The sequence below is a fragment of the Diabrotica virgifera genome, chromosome 6 (assembly GCF_917563875.1).
Source record: "Diabrotica virgifera virgifera chromosome 6, PGI_DIABVI_V3a".
In the NCBI taxonomy this organism is placed as follows: domain Eukaryota; kingdom Metazoa; phylum Arthropoda; class Insecta; order Coleoptera; family Chrysomelidae; genus Diabrotica; species Diabrotica virgifera.
In genome coordinates, this window is record NC_065448.1 from 158,593,020 (window position 1) to 158,607,309 (window position 14,290).

The 14,290-nt window shown below is 31.6% G+C and overlaps 1 protein-coding gene across 2 annotated transcripts in view; it reads left to right on the forward strand.

Annotated features, from left to right (window-relative positions):
- Window positions 1-1,074: 1,074 nt before the first annotated feature.
- Window positions 1,075-14,290, forward strand: part of LOC114336048 (uncharacterized) — a 75,747-nt gene continuing 62,531 nt past the window's right edge. For both annotated transcript variants that reach the window (XM_028286355.2, XM_028286356.2), the window contains exon 1: window positions 1,075-1,245. In XM_028286355.2, coding sequence (XP_028142156.1) covers window positions 1,168-1,245 — 78 coding nt within the window. In that variant the 5' untranslated portion in view covers window positions 1,075-1,167. The remainder of the gene's footprint in view (window positions 1,246-14,290) is intronic.

Below are 14,290 nucleotides of genomic sequence, written 5' to 3' on the forward strand. Positions count from 1 at the left end.
GGTATTTTGAACAATCCTGCCAATTTTCAGCTTGATGGTAATTATTGTAGCCTCACTCCTATTTTTGAGTCATAACTAGACCGGTCTATTAGATTTGTAGATACTTAGGTATTGTGTCAAAATTTATTAATTACAATTTTGAAATAAGTAATTTATATTAACAAATAATTTATTATTGTACATACATTTGAAGAGGTGAGGAGGCGCCTACCTTGTCTACCCCGACGAGCCGCCCCTGGTACGCGGGATCAACGCCTATTATGCTTACTTTCAATAATATTAGGTTTGTTCCAACACGACCAAGAACCGTCAGATTACCGTTTCGTTACTAGATAATTAACGTTCTATGGGTTCCATGGGACCGAAATAATACGTTCCATGGTACTGCGCAGGACGGTGATCGTTACATGTACGGTTCTCAGTCGTGTTGGAACAAACCTATTATTAAACATGAGACATTATACGTACCTACGACTTAGATAGCCCGTAATACACTCGCCGTTCAATGTTTGTTTGGATCTTTAAATGGAATGTCCCGCCAAATGGGATCGGTATTTCCTTGGGCGGAGATCAACAAACTACGGTCTTTCGATTATTAAATCGATGTAACGCATCATTCGATTAGTCTAGCAGTAACCGCTTATAATCGATTATTAAACTTATTTATTTTAATTTTAACAGAACAAGATAACAGATTATAGCAAGTGTTTATTTTATGTACAAAATTAATCCACTGATATATCAATTATAATTTACATGATTAACTGAATTGCATTTACTCTAGGTACATTTACCAAAACATCCTCAAAACAAGAGGATTTTGATCAAAATATTAGTTATGTTTATAATTAGGAATGTATATTAAATATATGTTTTAATATTCCTCCTATACTGTGTTTTAATTATCGTCATTTCAGACAAATAAGTGATTCTGATTCGTAAGTTATCGTCAATTAATTATTGTTTCATTCAATTTTTGAAGTAGTGTCCTAGTGCTAGTGTGACAAATCGAATCGATTTCATCAAATCGATTTCATCGATAGCTCCCCCACCTTGCTCTCTCCACTACTTGTTTATGTTTTGATCATGGCGAAATGAGGAGTGATTCATTTTCCGATTAGGAAATTCAAATGCAAATGTTCAACAAACAACAATAACTCAACAACAATGCAGGTCGACTATTACAACGGTTACTTAGATGTGAAAATTCCATCCAAATCTAAAAGAGGATTTACACCTTGGAAGGTAAGTGATAATTTTTTGTAATATAAAAAGTCCAGTTGGCCTCACCTACAAATTCTCAGAAATCGCAAAAAATTTAAAACGTGGGAATGAAAAACGTTTAAATTTTTAAATCTTGACTGAAATTATGTAAAGATGAAGTTTTTGAACACAGTTTGTGTTATTCTTGACAAATATTTGTTACTTTTGTACAGTAAATTTGTATAATTTGGGCGGTATTACAGTATTACTTAACTGTAATTATCCAGAAATTAAAAAGATAGTAATTTGTAATAATAGTAATACATAGGTATTAATGTAGAGCAAAAGCAATGTCACTGTAGTATCAGAAATATTTGTTATTTTTTGTTTACTTGTTTTTGTTGTCATTAATAACTTACTATACTTTTTGTTTTTAAAAACATGTGAATACCTACCTACTGAGATTGGATTGAAGATATTTATTTTTGTATACAAAATTGATTGTATACCTGTAAAATGTTTGTTCTATATAATTTAAAATTGTTTTTCATTTTGCACAGTTTTATTTTTAAGGCAAATAGCAACACCAAGGCACAAAATATCATTTAATATATTTATCCCTGCATGGATAATTTTTTAAGTAAATTGTTTATTAGCTTAAAATTTTTTGTACTTAAAAATACCATGAGAATAATGAGAAAAATAGATCATTGATCATAATTCAACATATTTATAGATGAAAAACATTATTAACAATTCAAGCTTTTCCTGGGATATCATGATGAGTGTGTAATATTGTAATAACTGTTTTCTCTGCACTTATATTTTTCAATGTTACAGCAAATTGATTAACATCTTCATTACACAAAGTTTTAATTGTCCATCACTGTATGCCCCTAAAGGTGCACTTACAATTCTACCAATCCATTCAATTTTCCCCAGCTAGTTTGATCCACTTCTTTTCCGCTAGTTTGACTACTTCCAAAAATTACCATCATTATTGAATTATTACTTTTTGTCTAAACATCTAAACATTTGAATGCTATCCTGGAACAATGTTGTAACTGCCAATAGTTTCATATGTGGGTTTTCTATGGAACAACATTCTATATGCGCAAAATAATGTACTGTCGACTGAAAATATTACAAGACTTTACTTTATGCATCCTATAGTCGATAATGTTACGCTCATAGAGATTCTTCTTTTAAAATGATCAATTATTAAGTGTTTTTTTCAATTTTTCAACAAAATCTGATTTGGTGTTTATTGAAACATTGTTCCAGTCTGGCATTACTACTATCTGAATGGGAATTAATCACTATTTAATACATATCAAATATAAAGAAATATTAACATGTTGAACGCTGAGCGAATCATATATGATTCATGCTTATTTTACTTACAGGGCTGCACAAATCACACTTGCTTCATTGCTTCGCAGTTACTGTTATACTGTATGGACCATGGCTCAGTCAGCCGAGAGAATCTTTAATATTATGTACATTACAGCATTCAACATTTTAATTAAAATTGTAGTTGTTAATTCTCATATTTCAAATAATTCATCAATAATTATCAGTCTTGGTTTCATTTTAAAATAATTCTGAACCCTGATTTTGTTCACTCCATGCATTATTATATGGATGGCGTTATGCATAACTCGACCAAGCGCCAAAACATAGTTTTGAGATAAATGGCTTCAAAGTTTTTCGTTTCTTGGTTGCTTAATGGTCGCTTAATGGTAAGTGGATTAATGTTGCTTGGTTTAATTTTGTTTTTCTTAGTAACCGTTAATGTGATAATAACAGGGATTTTTTCCAAGATAGTTTTAGCTATGTGTCACCAGAATCCTCTGTTATCTCGATATTAAAGAAATGGCGCTTGGTTGAGTTATGCATAACGCCGTCCATATTAAAAATGAAGGTTTCCTAATTGTTGTATTCTTATTCATTTTGTCATCATTTTTTCTTTTACAAAATACTAAATATGTATCAGCTAAATGGTCTCAACCAGATATAAAAATGCAATCCTCATTTGGCTTATATTTATTTCTATGTGTGATTAGCTTTTTTAATTACATTCCCCCAATAGAGATACTATAATATCAATATTAAAACATTAACACCTAAATTATTTTTTCCCAATTTCAAAATTCAACTCATACAATAATTATCAGTAATATTGTTCTTAATAAGAAAATATTAATGAAATTATTTTATCTTTGTATTTTTGAATTTTAACCCGTCTTATACATAGGCCCCTGGGCGTTGGTCTTATTCATCATCATCATGGCATCCACACTCCTAGCGGAGTGATTGCCGCCCTCTTTGGGCTCTTCCGATTCGTTTGTCGCGGTGAATCAATCCGCATTTACATTTTGGTTTTACAATTGGTTGTGTGACTTGGCATCTTTTACAATTTTTCTCCATTCGTTCCTGTTTTTGCTTATGGTTGCCCATTCCCTGACTCCCATCTTCTTAAGGTCCTCGACTATCTGGTTCTCCCATCTAGTTTTGGGTCTTCCTCGTGGTCTGCCTGATACAAGTCTCCATTTGGAAATCTTCTTGATGACAGCTTCTGGATTTCTCCTTTCTATATGTCCCATCCATCTGAGTCTCTGTGCCTTGATAAATCTGATGATGTCTTCTCCTTTCAGAAGTCCTCTTACTTCGTGGTTCATGAGTTTTCTAAATTCATTATTACCTAAATCTAGTGGGCCTGCTATCCTCCGAATTATTTTCCTCTCTAGGATCCTCAATCTTTCTTCCTCTTTCTGGGTCAGACACATTACCTCAGCACCATATGTGGTCTAATTGCTGCTTTGTAAATCTTCAGTTTAGTATTCTGAGTAAGCTTCTTATCTTTTAGGAGGTTATTGTATTTCCAGTAGACTCTGTTTCTTGCCTGGATTCTTTCACTGATTACGATGCTTCTGTCGTTAGTTCCATTAACTGAGACTCCAAGATATTTAAAGTGTTCTATCTTTTCAAACTTATATTTACCAATATTTAAACTTGTCACATTATCTGGATTTTTTCTTGAGCATATTAGGTATTTTGTTTTGTTTTGATTTATTTCTAAACCCCTTTTGGATGCTTCCTTGCATAACTTCGTAAATTCTTCCTTTAAACTGTTCAGGTTTCTGCTAATTAATGCTATGTCGTCAGCATACGCCACAAGTTGCGACATCGATGTTATAATTGTACCTTTTATTTCTGCAGCTCTTATTGTTCCTTCTATTGTGACATTAAATAATGACGTTGATAGAGAGTCAGTCACCTTGTCTTACTCCACTTGCTATTTCTATATTTTTGGTGATACCATTATCTGTAATTATTGCTGCAGTCAATCCTTCCATTGTCATTTTCGTAAGTTTTATAAGTTTCATTGGTATATCTAGGTTTTTCATGTCTTCTATTAGGTCGGGTCTTGTTAAGCTGTCAAAGGCTTGCTTGAAATCTATGAAAAGTATGTGTAAGTCGATATCATGTTCGTAGCATTTCTCAATTGACTGTGTGATTATGTGAGTGTCTATTGTTGATCTTCCCTCTCTAAATCCGTGCTGGTAGTCTCCTATTTTAGTTTCAATGTATTTTGAGAGTTTTTGTCTCATTAGTGCTGTCAATATCTTGTAGCAGCTGTTTAACAGTGTTACTCCTCTATAGTTGTTGCATTTTGTAGTGTCCCCTTTCTTTAGAATCGGAAATATCCATCCAGTTTTCCATTCTTCGGGCATTCTTTCTTCTTCCCAAATCCTTAGTATTAGCTCGTATATTTTCCGTTGTAGTTCTTCTCCACCTCGTTTTATTAGCTCGTTTGGGATTTCATCTGGGCCTGCTGCTTTCTTTTGTTTTAGGTCTCTTATCACACGTAAAAAGTCCTCATACGACGGTTTTTTGATTTCGATTTCATCATCAAGGTCTGTATCCTCTGTATATTCGAGAGAACTTTCTCTCGCCTTAAATAACTCTTCATAGTATTTCTCCCATACTTTGGCATCAATCTTAACTGTTGGTTTCTTCTTATTTTGTGATTTTATATATCTGTAAAGCTTTACATTATTCTTGCTATTTACTTCCATCTCTTCTATAACTTCATCAATCCATATCTTTGTTTTGGTTGTACAGCATTTGTCTGAGTCTTTCTTTTTTCTCCTATACCTACTCTTCAAATCCTCTTCATCAGTCTCCATCATACCATTCTTTTTGCCTTTTTATTTCTTTGTATCCTATTACTTTTTCTGCTGCTATCGAAATGTGACCTTTTATTTCTTTCCACGTTTCTTCTGTGTTATTAGGGTTCGTAACTTTTAAATTTGCTTCAAACTCTTTAGAATAATCTTTCTGAACAGTATCCGAATCTAGTTTCCTTACGTTCCAATTTTTTCTTTTCGTGTATTTCTTTGTGTCTTTAATTATTTTCATTTCCATATTTCCTATTACTAGGAAGTGGTCAGAATCTGCATGTTGGTCTTATTAATATTGTAAATATGTATGAATGAGTAACAAACAGTTATGGGAATTGACATTTTTATTTGCATCTAATAAAAAACAATTTATGTTTTATGATATTGTAGACTAAACGCCGGTATAGGTAAAATTTGCTAATCTTTTAGTAAACCTAAAAGAAAACATATGACCACTGTGCCGTCACTGTTTAGTGGCACATGCGTCGACAGTGGCGCATCAAACTTTTCACCTATAAACAGGATAAATAAATTAAAAGGTACCCTCCGTCACTCCCAGAATTCATTTTTTTTAAGTTCTCTGTGAATAAAAAATAAGACCAGTATAAGCTTAAAATTACGCTGAGTCTTAATCGCATAGATCTTAAAAACCAAAGATAGGTACCAAGTGACTTCATTTATACTGATTTCTCGAAGGCCTTTACACAGTAATCCATTCTTTACTCATCTTTAAATTAGGATGTATTGGCTTTTCCTGAGTGGTTTATTTCATGGTTGAGTAGTTATCTTGATGAAAGAGTTCAGTTTGTTTTTATAAAGGGTTCACTTTCGATTCCTATCTTGGTCAGTTCAGGGGACCCACAGGGCTCACATGTGGGTCCTCTTCTCTTTAATGTTTATTAATGATATTTCAGAGGTAATAAAAGTTTGTCAGTTTTTGCTATTTGCCGATGACCTTAAGCTATATTTGAAAGTTTCAAATCTGTCTGATTGTCTAAGGATCCAGGAAGACTTGACTTCTCTATACAATTGGTCTCTTTCCAATTGTCTCCAGTTGAATAGATAAGATAAGTGTTTTGTTATTCGCGAACTCAAGCGAGGGTGCTGCCGCTTATTTGGAACTAGATTAATTGGGATGAAAATTTAAACAAAGCATCCGTTAACCTATGTATCAGCGTCGATTGAATGCTTGTCCAGTGTGTTCATTTCATGAATGATTTATTTATATTAATTAATTACAATAATAAAAATATTAATTATATCAAAATACGTTATCCCAATTACATCGGCCATTTTCATGCAACTGCACTGCCACCTATAGTTGATTGAGTTCGTGAATATCCTTTAGCAAATCTAAAAATATTGTTGTGTTTGACTATCACATTAATACAAGTCTTCTATCAAGAGTGACTAAAATAAAAGATTTGGGGGTGTTATTTGACAGTTCCTTGTCATTTATCCCACACATTAACAATTTGTCAAATAAAGCATACCGTAATCTAGGTTTTATCACAAAAAACTCTCGAGATCTTTCCGTACACACATATAGAATTTTATATCTTACTTTTGTCCGTAGCATCCTGTCTTATGCTTCTATAGTAATGTTGCCCAAATGCAAGACCAAGACGAGACTTAGACGGTCTTGGTCTTGCAACAGTACACCTGGTCTTGGTCTTGGTATTGCGCTCCAGGTCTTGGTCTTGGTCTTGCAGCAAGAGTCTTGCAAGTCTCGCAGTTGCCCATTAGCCTATTACATATCTTAGAACAACGTAACAGAGTAGGTAAATTTTAAGCTTGAATTATTTATTCGTTAACAATATTGCTGTAATAATATTGTTGCTAGAAGGTAAATTGTCGTTGTACCTATAGGTACCGGATACCGTACCGGTACCAATGAGTGTACCAATCAAATTGTGTTTTTCTCTCAAAGTTCGCATCATCCTGTGGAATATTCTAGCCTTTATAAAATACTGAAATTAAAACCCTACTACAGTCTGATATTTTTTTAACATTCTGTTTTTTTATTCATTCGCTTGGATAACAACAAAGTTAGGTATTATAATAACTAGCCATGTTTTTCATCATTACAGGCTGTTTTGAAATAAGTATGGCAAATTTTAAGGGGTAATTCTAAACAGACCGGTTACACTAGGTATGCGCTCCATTGGTGATTATTAAAATCTTAATTGTATGTCAAAAATGCGTAATAACTACCTCTTAAAACCTACCAAATTTCATTCGCATATCTCAACCCGTTTTAGAGCAATAAATAAATCGTCAGTTTGTAAGAACAATTTTAACATCCCCTATTTCGGAAACGAAGCATTTGCGAACATACGTTTAAAAGCAAGCTGTCATTACGTTTTCGTGCAGAGTAATTATTACCCCTTAAAGGTTGCCATACTTATTTTTTAAAAACACCCTGTATTGATGAAAAACATGGCTAGCTAAAAAAGTATGTAACTAACTTTTTATTCTCCAACATACAAGCGAATGAATCAAAAAACAAAATGTTACGAAAATATGAGGCTATAGTTGGGTTTTAATTTTAATATTCTATAAGCTAGAATATTCCACGACTCCATTTCTTGGAGTAGTGTATATCACCAAACACAAAGTAACAAAAGAACAGTCGATTGATAAAACAAATGACCAATTTAATTTAACTACAGAAAAAACTGCTATAAATGTGCTTTTGTCTTGAGTCTTGCATACATTTCACTGTAAATAATATTTCTTTGTTCAATGCCTCAGTAGACAGTATCTCGTTATTAATACTTTTAAGTATTAGCCGCATTCTTTCAGCAAATTTTGTCTAATAACTGAATGAGGTCATTGCACAATCAACAGAAAAAATATACATAATAGTCTTACTATTCTATATTATACCGATAAGATGTAATTGTAATAGGTATATTAAATTTGTTATCAGCTACATATTTTTAACGACATTATTGTCGGCATCGCAAGGTCGTAACGCAAGAATATTAATTTATGAATAAAAGCCGGCTATTCTCAAATCTCAAAACCTGGACAATTAATTTCAGAGCGAAGATGGGAAAGAATGTAAAAATATTTTATTTTTGCATTGTAATAATGATCTCTGAGTACGTGTCAAATGTGTCAAGTGTTATTTTAATAGATATTTTGATTCGCTATGTATGTTTGTGGTATTGTTCGTAATGCGCATAAGTCAAATTTTCCAAATTTTTGTTAAAAATTTTTTTGCCTCTCATAGAGTATCTAAGAATATACCCGAACTAATATACTCTCTAAAACGACCCTCAGTTCTAACTGCAAGACGCAAGAGTCTTGCAGGCTTAGTCTTGTTCTTGCTCAAATCTTGCACGGTAAGTCTTGGTCTTGCTCAAATTAGGCGGTCTTGGTCTTGCAAAAACGCAAGAACAAGACCAAGACCGATTTTGGGCAACACTATTCTATAGTATGGTCACCATACTATTTTAACCATATTTACACCCTTGAAAAAATTCAAAATAAGTTTCTCCGGATTTGTGCTTATAGATTAAACTTAGATGTTCCACCAAAGAACATGTCTTTGGTGGAACTAAGGTCAAGGCTAAATATTAGTTCCTTAGAAGACTACAGAACTAAATGTGATTTAATTTTTCTCTATAAACTACTTGACCATACCACCGACTGTTCTGATTTATTAAGTCTTATCAACTTTAGATGTAGCACTAGAATTCTTAGAGACGTGCCCGTATTTTCTATAAAACACTATCACACAAACTATGGCAAATTCTCTCCAATTAACAGGATTCAGACACTGGGAAATGACTTTAGTCAATCTTATGATCTGGTGGATATAAAATCTGTAAGATTTAGGCACTGCCTGACTGAGTATGTTAGGAATCGAAGATGAGTGACCTTTACCTTGGAGTCTTCATTTCATTTTCATCTTATTTGTCAGAGATTTTCACTTTAATAATATTTTCAGGTAATTTAAGTTACTTAAATTATAATCATTTGTTTATCAATATTTAATAATTATTTAATACCTACTTAGTTTAGTATGTGTGTTATGGTTAGGGTACTTTATTTTTGTTAAATTTTTGTAAAATGGGGACATCTCGTAATAAATAAATAAAAAAGTGAAAAAAATTGAATTCTGGTAGTGAGGGAGGGTACCTTTTAATTTATTTATCCCGTCCATAAGTGGAAAGTTTGATTCGCCACTATCGACGCATTTACCACTAAAAAGTGACGCAGTAATTAATATTTTGTATAGCACCCGCAGGAAAAGCTCACTTTGGCGCCCGCCATACATGGGCGCCCGCCTGCAGTGCATCCCTTGCAGGCCCGTTATCGCCGGCCCTGAGTGACGGCACAGTGTTCATACATTTTCTTTTAAGTTCTACTATAATTTAAGTCATAGACTCTTATGGTGCCTAAAATGATTAGCAAATTTCACCTATACAGGCCCTTAGTCTAATACTTTTATTTATTCTTTCGTATAAAATCATTTAGTATTAATTTATTTTATTGCCTATTGCCTGTATCATTCTACTTTTTATGTTATAAATTATAAATGAATTTTAATATTGAAACTAATAATTATTGCACACCATAGAAGAGTGCTGTAACATCACATTGGTTCCATTAATCCATTGTTTCAAGATAAATTGATTTTAATAGACAATTATAATTGGTGCTGTTATTAGCTAACATATTTCTAAGTTTTAGCTGATTTTTGTTTTGTCTAGGTGTGTTTCTTTCAGTATGTTCAACCCTTTTTGTGTCTTGGCATGTTCCAGGATGCTCCTTCATTCTGATCTATGTCTTGCTCTTTTCTTCAATGATCTATTTTTAAGGTTGTTATATCCTTTTCTATTTGTTGTTTGTATCTTAGCTTCAGTCTTCTTATTCTTTTTCCTACTGGCACTTGTGCGTTTATTTTGTTTGGTATTTCGCCTTCCTCCAGTCTTTCCATATGTCCCATCCAATGCAGACATCCTATTTTAATGAATATGAATATGAATGAACTAATACATTTCTAAATTTTAGCTGTTTTTTAACCATGTGTGTTTTTTCAGTATGTATTTGAGTATATTACATAACAAAGAGTTTATTTAGTGGTTAAGTCAAGAATATATTAAAATATTTCTTATTCTGATTTACTTATATCTTTCAATAAACACTATGAAAGAATAAAATTGATGAAATAGTCTGAGTTGAAAACCAAAATGTTGTCTTCGTTGAATCAAGAATTTCCCTAATTTGTATTCATCTACAATCTACATGATTAAATAGTTGGGAAAAACAATGTTTGTAAATATTCTGTACCAGCTAGAGAACAAAGTAGTACATGCAAAATATATATGTATATTATTAAATGAAAAGTAAATTCACCTTTACATTAAGAGTTGTGTAATCAACCATCAAGACCACAACATAATATTTTATTACAAAATGATTTTAGGAATTCTGTACATTATACAACTTTGTAATTGACTTATGTATTTACTATCTTTATTGGGAATAACCACAATATTAGTTTAAAATATGTTAATTTTAATGTTTTGATTTCCATTTCTCTAGTAGAATCTGAATCAGTAACTGTATGTTATTTGTACTGTTGGACATGACAGTTTTGTTCTTCAAATATCCTGAGGGATTTATAATCATCATCATCAATATTTTGTGTAGTAGGTATCTTTCATTCAAAAATCGATAGAGAGGATTTATCTGTTTTGGTTTAGGGTCCATGCCTCTGATCCATATGTGAAAAATGGGGACTATCAGTGTTCTATTCAGTCTTACACGAGTTTTTTGAGAGAGACATTTGCTCTAAGTACTTTAATACACCATGATAACATCTATTTGCAATTATTATGATCCGCCTTTTTATTTCCCCAGATGTGTTGTTATTTGGGTTTAGCGATGTCCTTAGATATATGAACTCTTTGACCGCTTCAAAGTTTTATTCATTGACAATTAGATCTGCGTCAACAATTCCAGCTCTCCTGTTTGTGTTAGTCGACATGGATATGGTTTTAATTTGATTTATATTTATGTAATCCCATTCGTTCTGCTGCTGCTACTAGCTCGATTAGCATTTTCGTGGTTCTCACCCTGGTTCTTGTTATAATGATCACATCGTCAGCATGTGCTAAAATTTTGACTGATCTATTAAATATAGTTTGGGCTGATCTATATTTATAATATAGTACTTAGATTTAAGTTGAAATCAACACCGATTTTAATGCAAATTTGGGTATAAGCTCTGTTGACACTCTTCTTCAAAATCTACCCTGTGCCGAACTGCGCTTTTGCCCTGGGGGTGAAAACAACCCCATCTAGGGGATGAACATTTTTTAATCAAAATAACTATGGAAATCGATAGAGCAACCAATTCTGAGTAAATTTTGTTCTATAAAATTTTTTTCATTGAAAAAACTCATGTTTTATAACCGTTTTTCATGAATAACTTAAAAAAAACTTAATTTTATAGAAAAAATCATTAAGAATAAAATTGTGGCTAATAAAAAAACAAAGAGATTCGCGTCGGAACGATCTAGGTGAACCCAATAACGACTGAGTTATTGCCCTTTACAGGATGGTTATTTTCGAAGAACCTCGAAATGGAGAACCTTCAATCTCAAATAACTCTAATGTGGTGAACTTTTTTGGGAAAACTTAATAGACATCTTAATTAAAAAATCTTTCAAATAAGCTCTGACAAAAGTTTTTTGCGTAAGAACTGACTGACTTATGACGAAAATAAAGTGGCTCTCTACTTCTTTCTTTTTGAAATGTAAAAATTAAACCCTCGTCGTTACAATCCTAATTAGTCCAGGATAATAAGGTTTTTTCCATGACACTTGAACAGCCAAGGTACTGAAGCGTTTTTTCGACAGGTAATACCTATAAGAGCAAATTGTAACTATTTCCTGCTTAGGATCTGGCGGCCAGTTTTATTTATAAACAATTAAGTGTCAAAAAATGGCATTTTTCACTTTTTTTTTTCAAATAAATGGAAAACAGGGAAACTTATGGTTTTTTTAGTACAAATATCTTCGAGGTTATGGAAAAAGCTTTAAAATGACGTATTACAAAGTTTGATATACTCATTTATTGTTAATATAATTGCGAAAAAAGGTGGGAATTGCAACATAAATTATTTTCGCAATAACTGTTGTAAAAATTAGTGTACAGCTTTGAAATTTTTGTCAAGTAAGGGTTCTTTGGTGCTTAATATGTGATAAAAATTTCAAAGCGATTCATTGAATTGTTTAAATTTTATTCAAATTGTTTATCCCAGAGAGCATTTTTTTGCAATAACATAAGTCAGAAGAAAATGAAGTTAGAACCATTCCACAGGTGTCAAATGAAAGAGCATGAGCTATATTTTCAATTTGGTTTAAAAAAATAAATAAAAAATGCATTTATTAGTAATAAATAATTATGCAAACGTATCGTAAATCTTTCCTTATAAAACTTTTTATTTTGTTATATAAGAAATTATACATATTCATTACAGTTTTTTATCAATTATGATATAAATAACATTACTTGGTAGTTTTGCTCTTAAAACAGGGTAAAAAAGTTAATTTTTTTGAAAAAAGTTATTCAAAAAGTTTATAAAGAAAAATTGACGATACTTTTGCATAATTATTTATTACTAATAAATTCATTTGTTATTCACTTTTTTAAACCATGTTGAAAATGTAGCTCATGCTTTTTCATTTGACATCTGTGGAATGTTTCTAAGGTCATTTTTTTTCTGAATTATGTTATTGCAAAAAAAATGCTCTCTGGGATAAACAATTTGAATAAAATTTAAACAATTGAATGAATCACTTTGAAATTTTTATCACATATTAAGCACCAAAGAACCCTCATTTGACAAAAATTTCAAAGCTGTACACTAATTTTTACAAGAGTTATTGAGAAAATATTTTTTTTTGCAATTCCGACCTTTTCTCGCAATTATATTAACAATAAATGAGTATTTCAAACCTTGTAATACGTCATTTTAAAGCTTTTTCCATAATATCGAAGATATTTATACTAAAAAAATCATAAGTTTCACTGTTTTCCGTTGATTTGAAAAAAAAGGGAAAATGCAATTTTTTGACAGTTAATTGATTATAAATAAAAATGGCCGCCAGATCCTACGCAGGAAATAGTTATAATTTGTTCCTATAGGTATTACCTGTCGAAAAAACGCTTCAGTACCCTGGCTGCTGAAGTGTCACGAACAAGGTATATTTTTGTCTTATTACCCTGGCCTAAATAGAGATGAATAGCTTCCCACTTGAAATTAACTTTATTTAGGTACAATTGATACAATCCATGTGATTCGACCGATTTGAAATGCTCAATTTAGAAAAAATAGTTGATTAAATCGAAAATGACATTATTATAATTTTTCTTAAATAATCCTAAAAGTATCCATGATGCAAAACCAAAAAAAAAATCAAAATTTTCAGTAAAAGAAATTCTACAATAATTAATATTTGAAACATTTTTTCATATTATGAATACTTTTAGATTTATTTAAGAAAACTTTTTTTTTTAATTTTAAAAATGTCATTTTCGATGTAATCAACTGTTTTTTTTCTAAATTAAGCATTCCAAACCGGTCAAATCACATGGATCGAATTAATTGTACCTAAATAAAGTTAATTTCAAGTGGGAAACTATTCATTTCTATTAGGATTGTAACGACAAGAGTTTAATTTTTACATTTCAAAAAGAAAAAAGTAGAGAACGACATTATTTTCGTCTTAAGCCAGTCAGTTCTTATACAAAAAACTTTTGTCAGAGCTTATTTGAAAGGTATTTTAATGAGCTTTAAAAGTTGTACCTTAAGTTTTCCCAAAAAATTGCACCACATTCGAGTTATTTGAGATTAAAGGTTCTCCATTTCGATGTTC